Genomic DNA, 27,091 nt, shown 5'->3' with positions numbered 1-27,091 from the left:
CCTTTTCCTCTATGGGTGTGAAACCATACTTTTGGTAGGGACAGTACCTGGAGATACCTTTCTTCCCTGTCAAGGGTTTGGATTCACTTCTCCAAGCAAGAAAAAGAGGTGGTAGCTATTTTGAGAGAGACAACACCTTTGCTTTTCTTACCAAATCTCTTGTTTCACCCCCCATTAAGGATGATCCTGAATTCTGTGATTCATTGCCAATTCTCCCCAAGAATGGTAGTACACTAGCACTAAATGATAGGCTGCTTCTTGGGTTATACAACAGATCCACTGAAATTGAGGAGCGTTAGAAATCATCATTCTTTACAGCAGTAATACCCAAACCACTCACCCAGCCGCAGTCTGTCTCTTGGGAACTCCCATTTACTGCTGTCATAGGGAAGACGGTCACACTGCTCGTCAAGAGGCATTTCCTCTGGATCCATTATAATTGACAGGTATCCTGTTTTAATATCTGTGGCATCAGGCTAAAAACAGGGTGTGGAGAAATTATTGACAGTATTTACCCTGCAATTCTAATGGGAGAGCTGTCATCTACAAGACTGAGTGCTGGCTGGGGAGTTCCCTGAATTCCAGACTTAGCTCTGAAATTTATTCTGAACCATGAATGCATCACTTCAGCTTTGTGCCTCTTTTTTTTTAATATCTGGGAAATAAATGTTTATGTATGCCTGTCACTTATGGGTGTTGGGAAGAGTCACTGATTAATGTTGGTAAACACTCTGAGGACACAAAATCTATCACTGTCTTCTACCTGTATGTATTAAAGGAAATCCGTGCTTTTCTATGGGAACTCCAGGAGTTGCACTTCCTGGTGCACTACGGAGAATTTTGGCATTTTCATAGTGTTTCATTTTGCAGGCTTGATTCTCCAAAGTTATCCACTTCATGGCTATTTCTTATTACAATTTAAAATTGAAAGCTGGTGAAAACTGCTACTTCTAATGCTGCTCAGTGAAAAAACGTGATTTGGTGGGACCCATGAGCAGACTTGCATGGGTGTAAAATGTAATAGGAAACTCACTGTTGTCCACAACTCTGTTAAACTGAGGTCAAGGAGGAAAGCATTAATTTAGTCACTGTATTTGCAATAGGAGGGGAAATTTTACTTAAGTATTAGGGATCAGCACTGGAACTGTAGTTTGGTGAGCTTCAGAGCAGAGCTGTGTTTGCCTTTCTGTTTACTGTTTGTTTTAGGAAAAACAGACCTAAATTCCTTGGAACTTTACTGAAACTTTACTTTTTTTGAGTCACAAAAGGGAGATGAAAGAATAGCAAGACTTGGAGACAAAATTATCTGTGTGATTTGAGCTAATTTCTAGAGCTAACATCCTAGGATCTTTCTTAAAACAGGGCCGCCTTTAATACCTATGTTTCAGAGAAATCTTATTGGACAAGTGCTGAAATCAACCGCTCCTTTTAGGGGATTTAGGACTTTTTTTTGGTTTCCTAATCTTGCAAGCAAGTTTGACTCATAAAGAGGGAGGAGCCTGATTTTATAGTGCCATGGAAGTGGGTAGAAATCCCACAAGTGCAAGTGATCTCTTGAGAAGTCAAAGGACTATCAGCAGAAACCTTGGACTGAAATTTTATAGGAACATTTTGCACAGTTTTTCTACCATCTGTCCCAAACATTCAGCCCTAAACTCTGATGCTATGCATAAACTGGGCCCAAACCCAGACCCTTTGTGCAGTATGGAAGCTCTCTTACTTTTCTCAGTTTCCGAATGAATAGGGTCAGAAGAAGCCAGAAGAGAGTAGCGGCTAGACCAGTGCAGACCAAAATGATAACTTCAATGTTGGATTTTTCCTCAGAACCTGCAGGTTAAATGTACAACCAAATTTTAAATGTAGCCGAATTCCATGACTGAACAACAGTTCTCATCAGTTCAACACAATATATGCGTTTCACCTTAGCTTGGAACTCACCTTGTATTTTAATGAAGGCTGATGTGCTGTCTTGGCCCATGTCATTGGATGCTTTGCATTCATAGAGCCCTTCATCATCCTTTTTCACTCGCTCAATGACCAGGGTATTATTTTCCATGGAAATTCCTGTTGTAAGGGATTTCAGTTAATATTATCACAATAACCTACCTGCCTACAAACGCTTTTAGGAGACGGAGAACTGAAAGTCAGCTCCCATCCATGCAGGCCTGGTACGCAGTGGTGTTAGGAGGCATTTTAATACTGTGCTCCTCATTGTGGTCTGGCAACAACCTTTCCCTGACACTATTTTTCTCCTCAATACCTGTGTAGATTTCTTGGGGATCATTTAACCAACAGCAAATGTGGCTGTTAATTTATTATGAGCAGACAGAGCCTGAGAAAACTTCTATGAAAGTTAGTGAAGTGATGGGAAGATAGGCTTTGTGATAGCAATGAGATACACTGGGAAAAATGGGAACTCGGTGAAATTATTGGAGAAAGCCGATGTCTTGGAGGCTGTGGGAAGTGATGGGAGTTCTAACACGTGGAACATGGAAATCAGGTTATGCACATCCCTGAAAAAATCACTGCGTGGAGCAATCCTGGATTCACAGGCAGCCAGGGGCTAGAGGTGGAGTGGGAAGAGGGAGGTTGCCTAGATGTGACCTACGTCAGGCTTTTCTACATTTAATTTTCCTGATTAATTTTCCACATATAATTTTTCCTGATTTGTGGCACAAAACTGAGAGCTCATCTGTTTCACTAACGATATGTTTGGAGCAGAAATAGGTAAACAGGTCAGGCTTTGAATCCAAAAGGGAAGGACATTTGAGTTTCTGGGTGTTCTGCCTATTAATCCTGTTGTTGTTAACAAGAGTACTGCACATAACTTGCCATGCAATGTGCTGAAATATTTACCCTGAGGTGTTTTTTCCAAATGTTTTATTTATGTTTCCATTGGTTGGATGAGTTACATATGCTTGTCCCTCTAGAATTATTTATAAAATTTCAGTAGCTATAAAGAATTTCTCTCAGAACAGTCTGATCTGAATTATGGATGATCCTAGATTTCCTACCTAGTCCAAGATGCAAAATTAAAGTCACAAGACCAGCTACTGACATGGGATTCTCCATGACTTATAGGAGATCTCAGGACAGAGAGTGAGAAGGAATTCCAGGCTCAGGTAAGGGAGCCCACGCTCCCTGCCCATGGTAGCACTGTACTTGTACTGCTCTCTACCAGTTGAGCACATTCTCATTACTATATTGTGCGAGATAAAGAAAAGTTATGTAATATGCCGTGGCATGCCCTGGACCTGACTGTTAGGTGACTGCCCACAATTTGCTGCAACATACTCTGATCAGGCCCCAAGGATATCTGGCGGTTCAGGCTTGTGTTTTCAGACCCACCTGACAAGCAGGTACACTCTGTCTCAGTTTTGTATGCAAACTGTTGTCTCGCACAAGCAGACTGAACAGCAGCACACTGTATTCCTTGGTTTACTAATGCTATGCTAACGTATGCAGACTATCTGGCTGACTCTGCAGACACGAACACCGCCGCATGCGGAAGACATGGCAGGCAGTGTCGTTGCGGAAGACATAAGCAGGCATTGGGTTGCAACCGGTTGGCAGCTTTGACCTGAAAGTCCAAGTTGGAGACTACTGCAGTGGTCTGATATATTTGGATTTGTGTGTGTGTGTTTTCTGAAGTTGACGTATACCATCCTGACTCAGCCATGCTTGCAGTAGCCGTGGAGTTGTAGGTCCTATGTCTGTGGCGAACCTGCAAGTCCATTATCCTGTGTTACATACAAAACCGCAGCATGCTCGGGAAGAAAGTACACTCACCTGATGCTGCTGAAATGGGGTAGCCGTTCTTCCTCCACGTAATCTGAGGTTCTGGCGTTCCACTAACTTTGCACTCCAGAATGATCTTGCCGCTGATGTTAACCTCCAGATCCGTGAGGTTTTGTATCATATATGGTGCTGCTTTTGCTACAGTCACAAAGGAAAACAGTACACAGTAAGATTTCAGAAGGCACCCCCCACAGCTCTGCCATCTTCTCTCCTTTGGCCACTTGCATGGCCTCTCTGGGCTGGAAGTGGCAAAGATTTGGTCGATGAGTGGTAGCAAAAATCCCTCAAAAGATGATGGGAGAAGTGGGTGAGTTCATTTGGCTTATTTTCAAACTGACTAAGCTTAGATTCAGCTTCAGCTTGAACATCCTTGAGTTTCTCATCCTCTGACAAAAACAGAGGACAGTGAGTGGGAAGAGCAAATGCACAGTGAATGCAAAGAAGAAAGGAGGAGGCAAAGAGGAAACAGTTCTAAGTTCTTGTGTTCTCCATCATGAGTGCAATTATCTACTTACTACAAAGCATGTTAACCTCCACTTTATGTTCATTTATAAAAGGTACAGGAAAGCAATGAATAAAATCACAAGCACAGCATAAAAAATACATAAAACCTGCAATAAGGACGGTAGCTGATGGGTATTAGTACATTTAAAAGACCTTGTTTGTATAGGGGAAGGAGGGCTGGTTTGGAGGGGCATTTCCACTCATGTTCTCCAGAAGAATTGCCTCCCTGACACGTGCCAGACAAATAACAGACCCCAGTAATTCTCAGAAGAATGTGATCAAGGTTCCACTTCTCCCATGGATGTATTCCCAGTTTAGCTGTGTTTTTCCCATAGCCATCATGTGTAGGTGTCTGTGTAGGTGGAAATTTGACTAAATGAATAAAAATATCTGCCAGGGGAGAGAAAAGTGAATTGCCTGAAAGCAGAGTGCAGAGCAAGCCCAGTGCCTCCATGTCAGATGATGCTGACAGGTGGCTCCGGTACCGGCTGTGGGGACAAGCCAAACCACTAGCGCTCTGTAATACCAGGGTAAGATTCTTTCCCTTCCTCCACACTTCAGGAAGAGGCAGGTGCTCATGCCATTTCTTAAAATAAATCACCTCCCACTCAGGTATCAGAGCTGTGCTAGCCACAGCTGTGGCGTGGGTGAGCATTTTCTCCTTGTGTGTATGCCTGCATGGAGGGGAAAAGGACTGTGAGAGTGTTGTTGGCTGCACAGGGTAGGACACTGCATGGGAAATGTGCTCGTTCATTTAAACAGGGATGAAGCCAGCACTGCACGGCCTGGTTTTTACCTAAGTGACAAGTGCTTATGGCAGCATAGCTGTCCCTTCAGTGTCTCATTAGCCATTAATGTAAGTGGAGAAGCCAATTTGAAAATCACTGTCTAATTCGGCTTTTGAAGGACTCTGTCTTCTGCACCCTGGCCTGCTGCTGTTTATTTCAATTCTACTCCGTGCTTTGGGTTTTTCTTCACCATTGGAAGAGAGCTAATAAATTCATCCATTCCAGCAGCACTTTTTCTTCTGAGAAGGCTTAGAGCCGATCACTCACTTCCTTCACTATGAAGCAGAAGAAACTTTACTAATTTTCAGTGAGGTTCTACCGGAAGAAGTGTCCTGCCCTTTATATTCACATAGCCAAAGAAACCAGGCTTCAGGATCAGTAGTGTTACTATTTTTATGAAAAGAAAAGAGTTGGGGGTTTGGGTATAAGTAAGAAAATACTGTTATTACAACTAAGTGCATCCCACTTACCCAGAATAAATGGTACATGTCACTTGATTATACACTTGACCAGTGACATTTGTGATTACATTTGCTGGGCCCAAATCTATTTAGGTATCCATATCATCTTGGCAGCTGTAAGTGGGTGGAGTCTTCTACCAAAGTCATATAGATCTGGGGTGACAGTCCCAAATGATAGAGTTGTGCTGTTAGTAACATGGTGGTTGATGCCTTTTCTCCTCAGTCAACACTGTATCTGCACCCAGCATGGAGTTCGGAAGATAAAATGCAGCTGAAATCACCTTTATGTGTAAGGCAAATATTTTATACAAAACCAGCAGTGGCTGGATGAGTAATATATATGGCTAGGTGTCAATCCACATATAGTAATGCATAAAAACCTCCCAAACCAGAGCACAAAGTCTGTATTAGGACAGTCCCTAAGAAAGGCTGGGCACCTTCTGCTTTGAAAGGCTTCAAAGGGAGCAGCAGATGCACAGCATTTCTGCTCCTGCAGCAGAACGATAGCACGTCCCACTGCCATTTTCCGTTGGCAGGACCTACCTCTGACGAGGAGCTGAGTGTGCTGTTCTAGCGTGTCGGTGCTGTTGTGCTGGTTCTGGGCTCTGCACTTGTAGAGGCCGTTCTGTTCCTTCGTGACGTTAGTAATGACCAGTGTCAAAGAAATGGAATAGTTGTCAGTTTTCTTGATCACTGAGTCACTAAGAGCCGCCTCTGAGGAGGGGTAATACCAGGACAGGTGACTGTAGATGTACTTGGAGGCCCGGCAGGTCAGCCGGACGTCATTCCCCACAATGGTTGTGACTTGTGGGTCTGTTTGCAACCCAAATGGCACATCTAGGAGGAAGGGAAAACATGTTTACAATTAAGTCACAACTGAGAAGATCTTTGGCTGCCTGGTTGCAACTTGATGGTCAAATTTCAAAGACCAGCTGTAATGGAATGAGCCAATTTTAATGAGACCCACATTTGCATGTGCAAATAGGCACTGGTGCTTATGAATTAGGTAAGTGAATGTACCTCTCACGTCCCAGTGCTGACCTGTGGTAGTCTGGCCCTCAGTATTCTAATCATTACATCTTCAGGTAATGAATTGAAAGTTTATAAATAGAAGTAGTTAATGGACTAAGAGAGTTTAATCAAGAGAGATTTCTATCCAGGTAGACAAATGTGTTCATCAGCTCTTCTCTTTCTATCTGCAATCAGTGCTTGAAAGTCTAATTGCATAAGAATAGAGACCTATTCCCATTTCTCAGAAGTAACACTCTCTTTCTTCACCACTGAACAATCTTCCCAATTCTCTCTTATTTCAACTATGCCAATATTTATTTTCATCACATGTGCCTTGGTGGATATTTACTTGATCACTGAATGGATTAACTATCTAATGAAGTATAACTCCTTGAGGCCTTTATATTTAGCAGAGAAATACTTTGAGGCGTGAGTCCAATCTATCCACAAAAGAGTAAGCTGTTTCTTGCTATATTTTTAGTAACTTTTCACTCCAGAAAAAAAATCAATTTTCCTGAATTGGTGAACTGAATTCATTTGAAGACAAGAAAAAATGTTTCTGAGTAGAATGCCAGAGTCTGGCCTACAGACACATTCCTATTACTGCATTAGCCGCCAGAGACCTACAATTAAATTGTGTCTGAAAGATATTCTTTTCCCTTCTTATTCTGTTAGTTTCAGTGATCTATCCACCCAGCAGACTTGAATGAAAGTGCATTGATAAGCACAGTGACCTGGAATTATTCTTCTGTCTGCTAGGTCAGGATTTTCAAGCAGCTGAGAGTTATGAGGAATCCCTTATAAATTTTACCAGGTGTAGTATGGAGACGGGATACTTTGGGAGGACTTGCTCTGGATTACCTTCTGAACATGAACAGTGTTTGCAATAAATCTGACAGATTGTTGCTTCAGTACTAAGCTATTAGTAAGATGCTTTCTCAAGCTAGGATGAAATGGATGGTACTTTGAGAAGGACAGAAGTTAAAGGGGAACAAGTATGCATTGCACTTGCAATCTGACAAATTCCACATGGGAGCTGGAATTTGGCCAGGGGCTTACGCTGCAAACTCTTGCAAAAAGTTCTGACAAAGCTATAGATGAGCATAAATAGTAAGGCTGTTGAAATAACCCAATCTGCCTTATAATAAACCATATATTGTATAAAATACAGAGCCCTGAAGGAGCTTTCAGATATGATTAAAAGCCTGTCTTCTTCACAAGTCATCTGGAATAGAACCAATAAGCTTTGCTTCATGGTTTTTAAAGATTGGCACCAGAAATGTTTTACAAAAGATCCAAAAAGAGAAGACACCCCTCAGGCCACAGCTGTGGAAATTGTTATTTTCCTTTTCTTTCCTTTTCATGAAATTTCAGTTTACTTTGTGCGGTGTTTTGTTAGGCTCAGTTGCTCTCTTTCTTGCTTAGTGCTAGCTGCACACTCAAACTGACTTGTGTAATACAACCTTTCTTCATATCTGATGTCCTGTGGTTCCAACATGTCAAGATGATGCTTATCAAAAAGGGGGAAAAGTCTGAGGCCAGCAGAACTTCTCTAAACAGGAGGAATTAAGGTCCAGTGAAAACACTGGGATGTGGCATGAGCAGCATCTCAGCATCTCTCCTGCATCCGTCAAACCAAAATAGGGAAAAAGTGCCTTCTTAACTTGCCTTTTTCTTAGTTTCTCTTCTAAGCATTTGCTATTTGCTCCAGCAAGAGTTATAGCACTAAGGTAGATGGATCTTTGGTTAGACTCGGTTCTTTAGTAAGCTCAATGGTCTGGGAGACCTCCTGAGATCCCCTCCACCCTGAATTATCCTATGATGCTAAGTGCTGGGTCTCAGTGAAAGTATAAAGGGATTCCAGGTAAAGTGACGAGGTAGGAGTTTGGTCACATTACCTGGGGTAAAACACAGTGCAGGGCAAGCTAAACTTTGGCCTTAAGCGGTTAGGCTGGCAGCCCCATTCGCCCTTGCTTCTGCCTCTCAGGGAGCCTTTTTTTCAGGAGAACTTCTTCTTACATCTTGCAGCCCCGTTTGTTTTGCAGGGTGAGTTTCTCTGAATGCTGTGGGAGAAAGCCCATCCCAGGGGAAATACTGCATCTCTTGGGATAAGACATTGGTTTGTGTATGGCAGTGACAGCATGGGCTGGAGCGCCCAGAGATCTCGGACATTTTGGTGCAAATTCCCAATGAATTTGACGTGTTAATTTCCCAGCCCTAAATTGTGAAGGATGCTCGATAGTTTTGCCTTGCTGCTGGACTTCACCAGTGCAGGGTTTTTTCTACCAACTTGACATTCTGGGAGCAGAGGACTGGCTTGTTTTTCTTATCATTTCTTCTACTGACATTCTTTATTTAGCATTTTGAATATTTTTAGCTGGAATCTGTGCTGTTCTCTTCCATCTTGTTAGCCTTTCAAGAAGCTCTTTCAGCTCCAATAGAATATTCATTGATTTTCATTACAGTGGAAGGAAAAAGAGAGGAAAAAAAAAAGTCTCTCTTGCTCTCCTCTCTCTTTTCTCCTCCTACCTGGATTATCTGGGGAGTAACTGCAGCTTTGAGAGCACATTATAAGTCAGTTCATCTCTTAGACTACTTTGCTTACACAATCTTGAACCTGAGCAGTGATTAACTTCCTTTCTCTGAACAGATACAGTATTTTATAAGACTCCTAATAAGTTGGCTAAAAGAATGCACCATGGGGCCTTTTCTCTTTTATCAGCAGTCACCAAACATTTGTCTTTCGTATTGTATTACAGTGTAGTAGCCGCGAATTTCACTCTCGACTGTGCGGGATTCCATGGCAAAATAGGGAAATAAGCCATTGGGGGAAGGTAAAAAGTCAGCATAAATCAAAAGAAAGTCTGGCTCCATTTGTATTTACAAGGAATTAATTGGTTTTAATTTCCTGTGCTTTGCACAATAATCTGTGTAATTCAAAACTTCTGCTCTTTCCCAAATTCCATCCCTGTGCCTGTCAAGGTGGGGGGGTTGCCATCAGGCATATGCATGTAGGGAGAGTGAGAAAAAGAAAGGGTGAGCCCTACCATCTGAAACAGCGCAGAGCTTTTAATAAATCCTGCAAACATGTCAGGAATAAACAAATTGAGAGTGGCAAGCAGTTGTAGAACAGCCCAGTTCATACATTGTTCTAGTATCTGATAGCGGATTTTTATCTCATGTTTGAAATATAATATTTTCTTTCTGGTATAAATCTTTAACTCCATTTTTTTGAGTTGTTTTTGCAATCAGATAAGCCCTTGAAAAAGGGCTTTTGTTATTATTTGTTATTCTTATCATAATTCATTTATATTCCAAGAACATTCAGAGGTTTCATATGGGCGGGATCCCATTTTGTTGTATGTAGTACAATGATATAAAGGCTAGAATTTGGTTTACTGTGGACCTACAGTAATATATAGTTGCCCTTTCCAAGGTGCAGACCAGAGATTAGAAAGTAAATAATACTTGTTCATGGCAGAGAATACATCCAGGAGACATCAGGTCAGCTTTTCACTGCACTAGGAAGGTTGCAGTCTGCCTTAAGTGTCCTGTGGTGCATAACCGGTGGTGGGCAATGACATGAGGCAGTTCTGAGTATCTGATGGCTCGCCCACATTGCCTCCGCCAATGACAAAATAGTCATCTGACTTAAATAGGAACACTGGTGTCAAAACTGTGGTAGGCAAGATAGGCAAGAGAGAGATTTTGTTTCCACAAGAAACAGTAAAAAGGATTTACACAAAAGAAAAATACTGGAATAAGAGTTAGGCCAGGACATGATGGATAACTCTGCTACTGCATTGCTATGGGAGTTTCTGCTGCCATGAACAGCTTTAGGAGAGCTTCAGTGGGACACTGACAGTCAGGACATTTGCAGGAAGAGCTCAGAGAGCCTTCAGGGCTGTCACTGAATGATAAGATTTCTCATCACGTTGGACCCCTTATATGGTTTGGTTTCAGTGTGATCTCCAAACCCTGTTGACCCTTCACTGAAATGAATTCTGCTGGCAAAGAAATGATTTAAAAATAGATACCAGTACTATTTCTAGTGTCCGTGGGAGTTTTTGTGGGGGCTCTGCGGTGGAAGAACAAAATGGTTGTTGACATTATTCCATTGGGATAAATATATTTTTCTGAAATGAATGTGGTGGTGATGAAAACACCAGACTGAAGTAAGGCATGTCCCCAGAAAGCAGGTGCAGTGCGGACAACACCTGATGAAGTTTCCCTATAACACTCTGCCATGTCCTGACAAAACATTTCAACCCTGACCTAGTGGAACAAGTTTTTGAGGGAAGAAGAGAGTTTAGCCTCTGTATCATCTTCAGATTTCTTACCAGGGAGAAGTTAATTAAGCTCAATTCAGCCAAAATGTTTGAAAGCAGCTCAGGATCCACCAGCTTGTTTGTCGGTAGGAGATAATGAGAGATCAGGTCTTTAAAATCAACAAATTGCTGAATTAATTGTGGAGTCGCACAACTAGCAGCTGTTTTGCAGAGAACAGAGCACTGTGAAGTGCTACAAACATTTGCTAGACATTGTCCTAAAGGCCCACACATTGCTTGTGTGCTCTCAGACTTTAACTCAGCCTTTATCTCAGCTTTTAGGTTCAAGCCGCATAAAATTAATCAGCCTAGCAATTGTAAAGTGGCCTGCTTAAAGCCATATGCTTTTGGACTTCCCCCCGTTTGGTACCTCACAAACTGTCCCTGAATGTCCCTCCAACACTGAGACTAGAGGCAACTTCTGGTGAGAGTAACCTGGCAGTCGCTTAGCCTCCTCCAAGTGCACCCAGTAGAAGACAGTGCTTTTTTTTCCATCTGTGAAGTAGACCTTCAGCAGCAGCTCTTATAGCAGTCTGGCCACTTGTTGGATAATATGCATTACTCAGCAGAGGACCATCATGTAAAGAAACGCAGCAGCAGGTCACTCTGCTGCTATTTTACCACTGCAACATGACCTACTTTAGGATCAGGATGGCCACATTTAGAAAGATTTCATTTCTTTCTAATCCATAAACACCACTATTTTTAAACACAGCACTTATAAAAGTCAGTCATGCTTGTTCAGCATCTGCCTCTTCCCCAGAATGGTACAGACTCACCGTCTTTTTTTCACAGGCAAGAATATATCTGTCTTGCCAAGCCCTGTTCACCTCTTGGTCTGTTTTGGTGGAAACATATCCACCATAACTGCTGTCAGTAATTTTGTCCAGTGATTCATTTCCTTCATAATTAAAATTGCATGATTAAAATATTTGTGTCTCAAAACATGGCTAGATTGATCTTAAAATAAAAAATCTGAAATATTAGCTCACTGTGGGGGGAAAAAAACCCTACATAACTCTATTATTAAAATAAAACATAGTTGTGAAAGGTGCGTGGATTGATCTAACCCTTTGAATCTGACCTTATGCTAGTTGCTTGTTTCGTTGCTGCAGCGTTGGTTTTAGTCACCAAGTATTACAAGGTACTGTGAATAGCTTGGGAACATACGGCTTTGAGTAACCCATCCAAACATAATAGCTGGCAGAATTCAGAGCAGAAACAAACCCACGTGAAGACTCAACACTTGGAAGTGGTGAAATGTAAAATTAATAGCTGGTCTTCAGCCTGCCTTGGACATCTTGAGGACCTCTTATGTCTGAGCTGTATGTCCCAAAAATGCAACTTGAAGGGCTTTTTCCTAAGTAAATAAGAGTTAGAGCTTTGGAAAATATCTTTTGGAGGCTTAAACCTTCTTCTGTCCCCATAAGCATTGGGATAGTACAAAGAAGCTGTAAATGGAGGTGAAATCTTTCCCCTGCTTCATTATCATTGGATGACATTTTTCATATTAGCACTTCTGTATAATAAGAATGGTAACAATGTTTAGAGAGCCCTTTTTTGGTTAGCCCGATTTGAAATGTGCTCAATTACTTTAGAGCAATGGAGTAAAACAACACAGGATGCAAGAGAGGCAGAGGAGTGCAGAGCACTGCCACCAGCAAGCTTTGCCCTCAGAACTTGCTTCACGGGGAAGAAACCAAGTAGTGAGAATCAGACATTTACCTTCCAGGACACTTCTGCACTCTTTGTTCTAAAAATTGTTATTTTGATGCAAATTCTACCAGCCAACGTCCACTCATCCAGAAAGTGAGCATAGAAATGATTCAGTTTGTTCTGGTTAAGCACTTGAACAAGGCTGTCCCTGGACTCTTCTCTTTTTTTAAACTCCCATCTCTCCTAAAAGCATTATGTAGGTCTTGATCTCACTACTAAAGAATTTCTGTGTTGAAAGGTTAAGCAGATATTTGTTTGGATTTGTGTTCTTTGGAAAAATAGCATGTCCACCTCCTCCCTCCTTAAAGGGCACTGGAAAGGCTAATTGCTCAGGCAGGGATCCAATGTCACAACAACTCCCAGTGATATCAGCCCTGGATTAGGTCTGAATATTGGCCTTGCTCACCTTTGCTATGTCTGCTGACTTAATTGGAGACCAACCGTTCTCCTGAGTCAGAGAGAGGCTTCAGGCCTTTGGAAGACTACAAAGGACTTAGCTTTTGCTAGAGGTTTCATGAGGACAGCGCTTAAATGTCATGAGTGATGCTTTAAGACAGGCAGCTAGACTCAGGGCCTGCATCTGCAGCTTGCAAAGGGCAAAAGGGGCATCAGATCTGATGCTGGACATGTCAAACTCAGCTGTGCACTGACGCAGGACCCAACCTTGCACATGGTGAAGAGCCTGGGACGGTGTGATTGGGAGTACTCTGAAAACACAACATGCAGGGATTCCCAGAAGTTTTAACAAGCACTCACCAGCCATACAAAACTTTAAGGTAAATCAGATCATCAGCATCTAGTTTTTGTGTAGTGTCTCTTGTGTTGTTTACCTGAGACGTAGAACTCAATGCTCCTCTCTTCTTCGCCGATCTTGTTTGAAGCCACACAGTAATAGATTCCTGATGCACTGCTGTTCTCCATAGTTAGTGTGCTCACAATCTGCCAAGCAAAGAGAGAAAAAGTAAAGGCTTTGAGTGCAGTGTAGGCTTAGCAGAGAGGCTTAAGAGTGGCCCATAAGTATATGTTTTATGGTAGAAAAACAGTTAACAAATGAGTTTGTAGTAATGAGTGAAGCTCACAAACAGGCAAGTGCTTCTATTAGGTTTTTGGTCTCTCATCTCCCATCACCTCAGCCCAATTAATTCTTTTTCCTCCTCATTCCTAAACCTTCCCCTTCTTTTCTTCCTGTCTCCCCCATGAAAAACAGGGTTCCCTCTCTCCTTTGACATACTGCCAAGGTCTTTGTGCGACAAGAGCAGCAAAAAGCTGGAAGATTCATCTAAGATACTGGAAATGAAGCCCCATATCCACCTATTTTCTTTTCTGCTTTTCAGTTATGGTTTCTGTGGGTAACAGGACACCCACATTTGCAATGTCGTTTATATGGATATGGTATAAAGAATATTGCAAGATTTTGCTTTGCTTTGCTTTGCTATAACCCCAGAGAAGGGAGGGAGGGATGTGGCCCCTTTGGGCCCCAGCTCACTCTTATAAATTGTTCTTGGAAACCCCTTGATTCCATAACCCTTCCTCAGAGTCTTACCAGAACTTGTGTCGTAAGTAAGGAAGCTCTGGAGAAGCTGCCTGTGCTAAGACACTTGGCAAATGCAGAAGGAAAGGGAGGATCATGAAGGAGAAGGAAGGAACACTTGTCCTGAGCTTCACCACGTAGAAAAAGGAAGTGGTTCAGTTACTTATGGGGCTGAACTCAAACACATCTTTAAGAACTCGTGTTCCTTAAACATCCTAAGCCCCTGCTTCTGTATAGGGCCTTCTTAATGAGGAGCCAGCCATATGGCACTCCCCTGTACCTGTCATGATGCAACATCACAAGCTCATGGAGGACTATCCACAGGTCATTGCTTTAATTATTTCTAGTACTTCCTTTGGGCTGCTAGCAAGAAAGCAGGGTCTAACCCACCAAGACAGAGATGTTCTTGCAAGATTACTTTGCTTACCCTGCAGCCATGCACCTGAGGAACTCTGAGCCCTCACATTTGGAATGAATATTACTTTCTTTGCCGTCCTCTCTAAGGACTTTGAGAATCAAAACTTATAACACCCTCTGGCCCTTTGTCCTTATCTCCAGAGAGTGCTTTGAAGTGCACAAAAGCATCTCTGGACTTTCTTTTTAATATCCTAAACTAAACTCACACAAGACATTCTTTTACTCCTCATAAAGCTGCACCATGAATGTGTCTATAGCTGTGCGGGATGTATTTTCAGAGAGTTATTTAAGATTTTCTGAGCTTTGGCACTTTAAATCCTGTAGGCAAATGAGTTTCAAAGGTTTTGATCCCATGTGCATTTTACATTTTAATGGGGAACATTTTCAGCAGAATAACGGGCAAGTGGAAAAGTATCTACTTTTCATGAGCATCAAACACAGAAACTAACCAAGAATAGGGACAAACCAAATTTAGGGGTGAAAACAGGAGACCAGTAAACCCAGCTCCCTCTGGTGTCCACTGAAGAAAGAGCTGTGCAGTTCTGATTTATTTATGATGTGAAAATAGCTCTAACTTGGATATAAAATCACCCAGAGAAGCAGTCTGCTCCTCCTCCTTTTTCTATTCCCGTAGCAGTGGGCTTAATGCCACAGGTTATTAACAAGTACATATTCAGAGCACTACCCCTGACGTTAAGCAGTAGACACTGCCTTTTGAATTACTGCGGAATCAGGACCAAGATCTTTCTTCTCATGGATCTTAGAATTTTATATTTGGGAACAGAAAAAGCCAATATAAATGTACGTGCTGAGGACAGAAGGGGATAAATTTGGACAGCTATTTAACAGCTATTAGTCTTGCTAAGTGACAACTCTAGATGAGAAGTCGAGAATAATACTGTAGAGCCAGTTAAAATCATAAAGGGGAATGTAATTATCCTTTTTTGAATATGTCCAAAGTGTTAAGGGTGACACTGTGACTCTTCTGAAAACTGATGCAATACCTCAAGCTGTGTTCGGTGGCCCAGAGGTAAATGCATACATATGCTCATGAACACACACAGATGCTAGTGTCTCTAACTACATAACTCAAGAAAAGCCTGACATGGGGAAAAAAAAAAAGAGCAAATAGCTATACCGAGACCTCATCTTAGCTAATCTCAATTGTGTCTAGATGTGAAGGTGAAAAAGATGTTAAAATGATGGCAGGAAACAATCTGGGGACAAATTCTTGGGAAAAATTTACTGAGGAAAAGAGAAAAAGTAATTTGCTTGTTCATATGCTCAAAATCACTGTTATGCACTTGGATACCAGTTTGCTACACACCTGAGCACAAGAGATAATGTACTTTACTGTCTTGTCTTAGAACTAGCACCTCCCAGCGACCTCCAAAATGTGACTTTTAAACCAGCAGCATCCAGCAGAAAAATATATGTGATTTCAGAGCCAGAAATGAAGGATTTTAAGTGATTTTCTTGTAATAAGATGAATCCATTGAAATCATTATGCATCAGCTTTTCACTCTAGCTGTGTGTTCCCGGGTGAATCCCTGAGATTGGGAGTCCAGTTATCTTTCCAGCATCTTAAATAAAGTTCTCAGTTGCCAAACTAACCTAATCCTGGTTTAGTCCGCAACAGAGTGATGCTTTGGAACACACACATGCTATACCAAAGGGCATCCAAATCCTCTCTCCTTCTATAAGACCACATAGTTTTGTCTTTTACCAAAGGGAACCTGAAAGAAACATTTAGGAAGCCAGCAGTGGTATCTGCTTTTTGAAGTATCTGTAGATAAGGATATCCCATTGAAATCAATCAAGGAGATCCCATTGAAAAGTAACCTCTCTTAACCCAGATGTTAAACCCCATAGTATCCACAATGCCGATGTTTTGGCAGTGGTTCATCACCTGTAGGCAATCCAAGTTGAACAAACTTGAAAATTTGAAATTTGTCTGTATTTGGTCACAGTGGCAGGTAGGGGTAAGGATTTTGTTCTTCTAAATGCCGTATTGCATTTAGGGTATACAATGCTATACTTTCAATACAACCATTTCAAGGAAAGTCTGCAAAAAGAAGTTGAATGAGAAAATGGTTTGAACTCAAGCAACCAAACATAGGAATCTTTTCCCATTACTAACAGTGAAAACTGTTAGCAGACTTCTCTCAGTGGAGTGGCACAGTCCCAGCATTTGGGGACTGTTAGTATGGAGTAGAAAAAATTCTGAGGGGATAATCTACTTTGTGCACTTAGTCCATGCACCTGGCAAAGTATTTTCCATTCCTGGAAATCAGAGCCAGGATAGAAAAGTTTGAGACATGTTGGCATTTGCCACATCTAGACTCATGAAATCACAGAAAGACCTTGGCTGCACAGGACCACTGGTGGTCTCCTGTCCGACCTCTTACTTAAAGCAGGGCTCACATCAAAGCTGTCACTCATGCCTTCTACTCAGAAAACTCTGATCCCAGACAGAGCACAGCACTTTCTGCTAAGCCTAAATAATGATCCTGATGTGAAATCTGCAATTGCCTTGAAACATTGTATCTCTTCAGTGAAATTACTATTCATGAACTATTTACAGCCTGGAAGTTCGCACTTTTTAGTTTACCTTCCACTCCATGTCCTAGTCAGGAGCAGTTCTGACTAAACGACAGTTAATGCTTGTCAATGTACTCCAGCCACAAGTGGTAGCACAAACTATGTGGCTGTTCAGTCCTTAGCTTCTGTGCAGACTGCGCTGGAACCAATGGTAATTAATAACAAATTATTGGCATGTATTGTCTAGACATCTTCCTAGTGGGAGCTGGACTGAGATCCTGTGAGTTCACTGCATACCAAACACCAAACATCCTTTGGACCAGTTTTGATTGCCTGTGTTGAATTTGGGAGTAAAGGGCTCCATTTCCTATTACTTAACCTAAAGGCCACCCAATACTGCGAGCCCAAAGAAGGGATTATTAGCTAATAAATAATTACTATAAAAGAATAAGCTAAGTTTAAAACTCAATAAGAAAAGAAATAAAATGACTGATCTCTGAAGAACAGCTATGACAAGTAAATAGACATTGCTGCTGGGAAAACTCATAATGGAATAGTTCAATAAAGTCCATATGTCTTGCATTGTAATGTTCCCGAACTGATAAAAACAAGCTATTTTAGAAGCAGCCAAATAACATTCCACAGTCATATACCATGAGTGTTTTAAGACATCTTGTAGTAAGGACAGAGCAGCAAGACCTTTTTTTAAGCTGGAGCCAGCATGAATTAATATATCTTGTTATTCCTTGCTTTCTCTTTCTTTTGTCTAATCCCTCCCTCCAACGGTTTTAGTTAACAATTCTTCTCTCTTTCACTTCGTTAGCTATATGTGGGCGAGGATGAGGAGTAGAAAAAGTGGGTGGAAAACTTCTCAGCTGTCTAACTCTGGCAGAGCTGGGGTGGAGGTGGCTAGAGGGAGATGAAATTATAGGAACTTCACCAGAGACCCCACAAAGAAAATATTCAGCTAGCTCCCGATCCATCTACTTGAATGGCACAGAATAACACTTCTTTTTATAGCCTGACAATTCTGATCCATGATCTTAGTTCATTCATTCAAAACATGGACCGAGGACAAGTGATAAGAGAAGTCTGTGAATTGACTGAGAACTTCTAGGGTTTGCTCTCATCTCTGGCAGTGGGCGTTTCTCTCCCTGTAAAATGAGAACAATCATTGCCTTCCTCACAGAGTATGGCAGAGCTGATGGTAGTACCATGTGATCAGGAAAGGTGCTGGACAGGGCAGGAAACTGGGGAAAAATGGAGGTTTGAGGTGCCTCTGGAGGAACTGGTATACATTTCTAGTATGGATGGACTCATCACTCTCTGGCCCTAGGACAGGTGGGTAGGTGCAGGCTAGTCATGAGCAATTACCACCCCCATGCTTCTTCCTCGCACCCAGTGATTGCAGCTAATGAATTTAAGAGGGCAGGGAAGACAGAGGGCCATTTCTTATGCCCCTGCTGCTAGCCAGGCTCTCTCAAGAAAACCTGCCAAGGACAGTGTAGTAGTTGATGTGCTCCTGTGCTTGGGTAGTGCCTGAAACATATGGGCTAGTCTCCCAGAGACTGGATGCTTTGTTCAAAAACCCAGCCGCGTGACTGTTCACCTTCCCCTGCCAGAGACTAATGTGACAAGGCTTGCGGGAGCTCACTGAAACGGGCACCCACACAGAGTGACAGATTTAAACAGCCCTCCTGAGTTGCTCACATACTTTTCACCAAACGCATCCCACTACTCTAATGTAGTCTTTTTGTTCCTTCAGAAGGTTTAAACCTGGCATTTTTTGGTCAATTTTCTTGAGTGGTTATGAATTTCACCAGCAGAAGAGGTGTATGAGTTTCATTGCAGAAACATCCACATGGTCAGGCGACTGTCTCGTATATACATTAAAGGAAGAAAAGAGATGAATAGAAACCCCCAATGAGACTGAATTATGTATGGATCTTGCTATTCTTTTCTCTTATGTCCTGTTCTCCCAAGCTCAGACCAGTATGTTCAGTTTACTAAAAGGAAAGAAAATAAAATAGTGATCTAGTTCCTTACAACTTGAAGAGGAAATTCAGGCAATTCATGCAATCATGGATGTTTCACCTGGTGTTAAAATGCAGTCTTCAGAGGTAGCTACACAGTAGTTTAAATCACAAAGTGAAAAGTTCAATATTGACTCAAAACCACTGGGAAAATTAAACTAGCACGATGCAATTGCCTCAACCGCTATTTGACCAAAACTTCAGCGCAGTACATCATAATGTTAATGATAACATGCTTTTCTTTAGGAATGAGACTCAGCCTTTAGAAGACAGGAGGGGTGAAATTCACTTCTCCATCTGTGGAATTATAATGGAATAATCATTATGACGAAGATGACAAGAGACCTCAATTTTACATGCCACTTTTGTCAAATAGATGTCTAAAGATCTTGATGTGATCAAAGATCACATCAAGCATCAGTGGTCTGCTGGAAAAATCCTTGCTTGCTGGCCTGCAAGCTAGCCTTTGAGCAAGATTCTGGATCTGGTAATTTCTGGGGGTTTGTTCCCATATTTTTAGCAGCTCTAAAAAGTTAATGCGTTTTTTCATATGTTGCTGAACCAGCATGCATTGCTACAGTTCTTCAAGGGTGAACTCTAGGGATGCTGACAAATCTTAGAGCCTAGGTAAATTCCACCTTCTTCTCTGAGACTCCAGCTATCATTGTACAGGCTCAAATCACACAGGAAAAATAACCAATCTCAGCTAATCCCAGCTTCATAACACAGTCAATAAAAGCCATGCTCAGTCAGACTCCAATATCTTTATTATTTCATCTGGCTAGTCAATGCAGATGAATTACTTGCTAGGACATGGTGGGAATGGATTGGGCTGTTTCCTGTCTATTCCATTTCTGGTGGGAATAATGACTGATAAAACACAGGAAAAGTCTGAAGGCTATGAGTTTTCATCAGTGTCTTTTTTTGAATTATATTCTATTATCTAAAGACTCTACCTAACACAGATAGCCTTGGACTTCAGAAAGGGGGAAGGAGAGGAATTGTCTGCTAATGTAAGCAAGGAGACAAAGTGCTGAAACCTGAGATTCATAAAATGTAGTTTTATTAATTTGAATAAATCTTAATCAGGACATAAAAATTATTAGGAAACACCTCAGAATGTGTTTTCAACCAGTGGGTCAGCAGGAGATGAAAATAATGAATATACTATAAATTGTAAAATTATGTAACTTGTAAAGAAGTATTTTTATGAAACTTTAATAATGAAATATGTAAAAGCTTAAGCTAAAGGGTTGTAGGCTGAGCTTTTGAACATGTCTAAAAAATGAATACTTTAGGATGCCTGGAGTCTGTAGAAAGAGCAAAGATGGCTGTGCAGGGCAGAGCGAGGAGCAGCCTCGGGGCTGTTTGTGGTACTCAAGATGTGAGCAGCAGCAAAGCTCTTAGGGAACAAGAGGAGTCCTTCTGAGGACTGCATGGGGTCCTTGTACTGAGGTTGTCTCATGGTCCTCATTTCCACTAAGCAGTTGCGCCTCCCTTCTCCTAGCACTCTAGCATCCACCATGTTTTACAGGCAAGAAACTCAGGCACATGGTGATGTCAGGACTGACCTGTGGGTAGGTGCTATGGTGTCCTCTGCGGGAGTGGAGCACTATTTCTCCGCTGATTGCTGTACCTGGAGATTGCTGCACCTTTTCTTTCTAGGGAAATTGGGTGATGGGGGAAAGCTGGGAAGTCCCTAATCATGAACTAACATAGACTGAAGATGTGTTTGGAGTGCCCTGCTGGATCCAGGAGCTCTGTGGCACTCCTAAAACACCTCCTTCAGAGACTGCAGCCAAATCCCATCTTAAGTCCACCAGCAGACTAAAATCTCGCCCAGTTGCATATTTGCCTCAGCAAAGTTGGTAAAAGAAGAAATGGGAGTGGTATATGTATGCATAAAACAAAGAAAAATGTTTCTAATTTTGTGTTGTTGAGGTGTCTCACTATCCCAGCATGTGGGACAATTCAGCAAACAGGTATTTTTTGAGTCACAGCAATTGTGAAACCCTTCACTTTTATATGGGGACTAACATAACTTTAAGACTGATCATCAGATACAAACTAAGCTCTTGGACACCAGATCATATATTTAGACAGACGGTATGTATGGAGAGAAACAGTAGCCATGAGAGCTGCAGAACTCTTGTCAGTCCATGCAGCAAACAGAAAGTTTTAGAAAAGGAAGAAACTTTGTAGGTACATGTCAGCAGCCTCCATTTTTTAGTAGTAATTAGCACTTTGTAGGTAGTTGCTTTTACCTAAGATCTAAAATTCTTAGAGAATACATTACAAACAAAGCTCAAGGAGCACTATGCCATCTAAATAAATCTGATTTATAAATATCTTCCAGCAAGGGGAAAACTCAGGAATGAAATGCGAACACTGATTTTCTCCTTCCCAGCCCAACCTCCATGTTTTCAGAGCTCTGGTTTAGATTATGTTTAGAGCTGGAAAGTCTCCATGAGAAAGAGCAGATGGCTAAGGCACTGATCCTGCCAGATGCTGATTTAGTCTGGACCCAATCCAGAAGAGCACTTTAGCTTTGTGCTTAACTTTAAGCATGGGAATAGCCCAAGAATTATCATATGCTTTAACGTATACTGGGATATGAACTGCAGCGTTCAGCACCTTGCAGGATTAGGCAGTAAACTATCTGGAGCATCCATCTCAAAACCTGTAGTTGCAAACCCACTCCTACAGCCACAAACCTCTATAAGTCCAACAGGGGTAAAACAACTGTCTGAGCCAGACCACAGTATCTTCTCCAAGGCATAGCCAGAAGTCTGTGAATCTAGAGCAGAACAGCTGCAGCAATTTCTCAAGGATTAGCATGGATGTGTGTAAACAATATCACTCAGTATCACCACAGGTACCCGGGAGGCATTTAACACGGATAATTCATGGCTGGGATCTTTGCAGTTCATGCAGGAAGTGTGCTCCTGGTGCTGTTTGGAAGGGGAAGCAGGCAGGGAAGTGTGGAAGGAAGGAGGTCTTCCCACCTTCATTGGCTTGGTAACATGGTTGGCAATGCAAATGGGTAAAGAAACGTTGACAACTCCATCTGAAACAGGCAGGTACTGCAGGAATTTACACACCTTGAAAATCAGGCCAGCTACCTCTGGCCACCATAGGCCTCTTAAATTACACAGCTGTTTAACTCCTGCTACTGGGAGAGTAGGCAAGGTTGGGCAGTACAAAGTGCTCTCTAAGTGCTAAGCATTTTAATGAACTCAGAGTCCTTATCAGTTGTGTGCGCTTCACAGGGCCCCTCTTGCACTGAACCAGTCTTACACTTTCTCAAGACTGAGGGAGACAGAGAGGTTTTTGACCCAAAAGTCTTTGGAGAGTTTTAAACAGGGTATGTGACATCATTGTCAGAATCCCGGTATTTATAAACAGCAGAGATCTGAAAATGATCCCAGGGCTGTGGAATTTAAAGCATGCTAACAACCCGCAGCAGCTTGGGAACTGTGGGCAGAGAGCTCTGTGTGAGCGCAGCGTCCCCTCCATAAAGCCCACTGCTATTCCATGACATCATTGCTCAGATTTTCATCAGACACATACCTTTCTTTTATCCCCATGCTTCATGGTTAAGTTTTCAATGCTTCCGATCTTGTTGCCTATGAACATGTTCTCCTGAACCACAATTTTTTGCCCATCGGGGTTGCATCTGGAGGTAGAAAAGCAAAGGTGGTGTTCAAGAACCCAACTCACTGCAGATAACCCAGGGAGGCATTATTAAAGAGAGAGAATGTCATTCTTAGACAGTAGTCTTAGGTCTTAAAAATTGGAGATTGTTACCTCTTCGGGAAACTACTGTATTCCTTCATCGCAACATTTCAAAGTAATTTACAAAGCACCTTGACAGAGGTAGACAAAGATCAGTATATGACCAGCAAGGAAACCCCCTAAACTTTCTGAAGATTGAAAATAGAAAATACTGGACAACTAATTAAATCATGTGAGTTTAATCTGGCTAATATGAGTTATACTCCAACTCAATGCAGCTGTGGCTTTTTAAGTGCTCTGTTAGCACTTGCAGTGCATTTCAAAATTCAAAATGCCAGTCATTCAAAACTGTGGGAGGTGAATGTTGCTGAGCGTGTCTGTCTATCTGCTCAGCTTTCCAACATGAAGTGCAGGCTGAGGGAGTAGAATGGATAAATACTGGGATAACAGTAGCGGAAGGCTCCTTTAATATTGCATATTCCCCAGAAGATAACCGTATCTCAGTCAGTTATCAATCTTCAGTTTTGAATTATGGGCAAAGAGCAGTGTATGTAGCACATCATTCAGAAAGGTATACCTGCACCATCCAAGGCAAAGGGCTTTTCTGTCTTCTTTAACTACAGCCCTTGGAATAATTAAGCAGAGACACAGGCCTTCTCATGCTTAGGAGTGCAAAGGCTTCAGCAAAGCTAGAGCTCCAGGCATCCTGGCTGAGGGTGCTGCCAGCTGTGCAACTCGAGGAAGCCTTTCATTTTAAAGTTGCCAGTTCAGCTCCAGTCCAGCACGGCTGGGTGTTACAAACTGTGACTCTGTGATGGCAAGTTAGTGAAGTCAGTTCAGTTCCCCAACTAGCTGCAATTGCACCTTGCACAAGTCATCACAATGCACGACAAGGAAGTGTCCTTATGGCCTCCTCTGCCTCAGCAGAGGCACCGTACTTCCCATGGCCGGTCCCAGCGGCCTCTAAGCCCACCATAGCGGATTAGGATTATAGGAGGTAAAATGAATAGGGGCTTCTATAGGTGATGACCAAGGCCTGATGCTGCAGAAAACTAATCCATATATCAGCCGTGCCTTTGCCAAATCCACACAAGATGCATGGGTAACACCCTGGGTCAAGGGAGGGTTTATAGCTCTCAATAGAGCCTAATTAGAAGATGTCTTGAGTGACTTCCTGCAAGGCACAATTCTGTCTTGAGGATGAAGGGAAAAAACTCAAAGGAAGCAGATCACATCACAGCTATAAGGAACAATGACAGTGTTTTGGGATTCAAAGTGCACTAGTGAGGAGGGGGGAGAGAAAGAGAGAGAGAGAGGAAGTGAGACAACAGAAGGAAATGGGGTCTGTGTCATTTCCCACAGGAATCCTCCTACAGCTTCTGCTGGAAAAAGATAAGGCTGCCCCGGAGGCCAGAAGAGGTAGACACCACTCTGCAATTGTATTTAAATTGATAAGATCAGAGAGTCAGAGAGCTGGAACAAGGGTTATACGAGGTCTTTTGCCACCAGGTCACTGGTTCGAATCTGGCTTAATTCGGCATAATTTATGACCAATTCTCTCTCCCTAGACAGAAAGGTCTGGAAAAGATTTCAGGTCATCTCTGTGGCTTTCCTACAGAATACATAACCTGTTTCCTTATGATGTTTCCATTCTGCTCTTGTTGAACACCTCCGAAGCAGCAGCTTGTATGCCTTCTGCTGACCTGCGATGCCAACAGCCCTACCTAAGCCTACAAATCTCTGTCATTTTATTCCTGCAGGAGCAGTGTAACTGCCTAAATGAGGTAATGGGCTATTTCCCTTGTGGAGGGACACAAGGTCACTTTTTAGACCCAACCCGAGACTAGATTACCCAACATCACTGCAACTGCTGCAGCAGAGAACCTGGGAAAGGAGCTTCTCTGTGATTTTTCCCTGTCTCATGACTTGCCATTCACAGCATTTGGAAAAGCATTGAAATGGTGAGAAAATAAGGAACCATCCAGCAATTTTCTCTCTTGCTTCCTAGACCTGCCTTCATTTTTTTTTATGGATGGAAAACCTGACTTCAGTCCTTTCATTGCAGGGAAGAGTTGAAGTGCAGTCAGAAATGTTATACATGGCTCCTGTATGTCCCCTGGGGCTACCAGGGGAAGTATTCAGACCTCAGCCAAGACCTCTTTCTATAAATCACTCTGCTCATATAACAGCAGGAGCAAAGAAAATGTCTACTTGTATAAGGCAAATCTCGAAAAGCATCTTGTGTTTTAACTTGCCTCATTCCTCTCTGACAGTTTTGACCCAGTGACTTGCTTCTGTGGCTTCACACCTCAGGCTGCCCCCAGACTTTAGCAAAGAAGTGTCCTCAGTAAGGTGTGAAGGCCTGGTTACCTCTTCCAGCTTCTGCAACACAGATGCTGCTACAGGAGCCCATGCCCAGTGTGCACTAGTGAAGACAGCCCTTAGGAAGTAGCATAAATTCCATATGGCAACTAAATGAAGCCAAAGCTTTAGCAGGTTTGTCTGACAATAGCTCTTACAAGGGAAAAAAGTGTGTTACCTCTTGGCAGAAAGCACCTATCTGTTTTTTCTTTGTCAACCATGTAGGCTGCATCCGAGAGGTGTAAGAAAAGATATTGGTAAGTCAGAGGGGCATTGCTGGTCAAGTTAAAGAAAATTCAAGCCTGATCTTTAGTGACTTTAAACTTATTTGACACAATTCTGATAATACAGAAGGTGCTTGTAATTCCAAGAAGATCATACACAACTAGATGTCTGCTGGGTTCATAACCCTTGAGGTGAGGAATTACTGCTTGTGATTTTTAACTAAGATAAATAAGATGTACTGGAAAGAAAAACTGACTTGAAACTACCAAACTATTTTGCAACATGTTTACCCGTAGGAATGTCCACTTACAGTGTGTCTGTGAGGCTGCAGGGCTGCCACTTCCACTCAATCTTCGGGTCAGGATTCCCGCTTACGGTGCACTGGATTTTGTGTTTGCTTCTTAATTCCACCCGCTCAATCTTATCAAAATCAGTTTCCTTTTCATAGATTTTGGGTCTCTCTAAAGAGAAAAACCACACCACCAACAAAATAAACTCAAAAGCGCAAATTTACATCCATAGTCATGGTCTTGTTTCCATCAAAGGTTTTGAAACCTTTTGCTGTTGTCACTGAGAGATAATTTAGTGAGGGTTGCTGAAGCTGTAGGTCAATTACCAGCAATACTGAAAGTACACATTTAAAGGAACATGGGTATTAGTTGTGGTGTTTCAGAAAATACATTGAAATGCTGCCACATTCATCCTAACTGCTTTCAAATGTTGTCATGGACCTGGTATACTTCTAGAAAATTTATGCCATGAAACATCTATTGGTCGGGGACTGCAGGGTCAGGCTGTTAGTCTATGTACTGTGGGCAAAATAGCATTCAACTTCTGATGTCACCTCCTGAGAGGAACCTTATCAAACAGCTGCTGTTCTGCAATATTGTTAGCATTGTGCAGGTTCTTCCCAGGGTTTTGGAAAAAAACTCTTTTTGATCTGAAAACTTTGCTTTCCTTTTCTGTTTATGTGTAATGTGCACTGGATAAAGGGGCGAAGAAAGCAAGGAAGAAGTGGTGGGGAGAAAACACTTGTAGAGTAATGCCAAGAAATTCTCACCAATAGCAAAACCATTAAAAATGTCACTGCATTATTCACAGCTGGAGGGGTTGCAAGATCACACCCTTGGACTGGAAGTCTCTCAAGAACAAACTTTTGTGTGACACTTTCAGGGCTGCTTGTTGCCAGCAGGAAAGAAATGCTTTGTCCCATCTACTTCCAGCTCCCACGGGAACATGCGAAGATGAGAAATAATGCTAAAAAATCCCCAAAGTGAACTGAACTTTTCGTAACCTCGGAGAGGGTGGGTTTGAGTTTGGGGTGAAAGCACAGGCTCTTCCCTTATGCAGACAGCTTTGCCCATCCCTAGCCATATCTCTTTGTCTGCTTCTCATAACAGGAAATCAAACAGATTTATTGGTCAGGGTCCCTCTGTGGAACACCTCTGTGCAGCCAAGTGGCTGCTTTACACTGAGGGCTTTTGACAAGTTGGGAAGTGAATGTAGATTAGATTTCTGTTTTTTGGGTTAACTTATTTTTTCTGCTGTCAAGGAGGCCCCAGATATGTAAATATGAGCTACTGCCCACCTCATCAATCTTGAGCCCTTTCCCTCTTTTTTTTAATAGCTTTTTTTCCCTTCC

The 27,091-nt window shown here is 42.1% G+C and overlaps 1 protein-coding gene across 1 annotated transcript in view; it reads right to left on the bottom strand.

The window, feature by feature from the left end:
• Window positions 1-25,910, bottom strand: part of LOC104079125 (vascular endothelial growth factor receptor kdr-like) — a gene marked incomplete at its 5' end in the record, with an annotated part of 57,929 nt that extends 32,019 nt beyond the window's left edge. Inside the window, 8 exons of the mRNA XM_009581036.1 lie at window positions 341-476; window positions 1,721-1,827; window positions 1,939-2,064; window positions 3,790-3,936; window positions 6,095-6,388; window positions 13,437-13,545; window positions 22,699-22,804; window positions 25,760-25,910. Of these exons, the coding sequence (XP_009579331.1) occupies window positions 341-476; window positions 1,721-1,827; window positions 1,939-2,064; window positions 3,790-3,936; window positions 6,095-6,388; window positions 13,437-13,545; window positions 22,699-22,804; window positions 25,760-25,910 (1,176 nt within the window). The remainder of the gene's footprint in view (window positions 1-340; window positions 477-1,720; window positions 1,828-1,938; window positions 2,065-3,789; window positions 3,937-6,094; window positions 6,389-13,436; window positions 13,546-22,698; window positions 22,805-25,759) is intronic.
• Between the last annotated feature and the right edge of the window lie 1,181 nt (window positions 25,911-27,091).

Source organism: Fulmarus glacialis, unplaced genomic scaffold (genome assembly GCF_000690835.1).
Source record: "Fulmarus glacialis isolate BGI_N327 unplaced genomic scaffold, ASM69083v1 scaffold9267, whole genome shotgun sequence".
Taxonomy (NCBI): domain Eukaryota; kingdom Metazoa; phylum Chordata; class Aves; order Procellariiformes; family Procellariidae; genus Fulmarus; species Fulmarus glacialis.
This window is presented reverse-complemented; position numbering and strand designations above follow the sequence as displayed.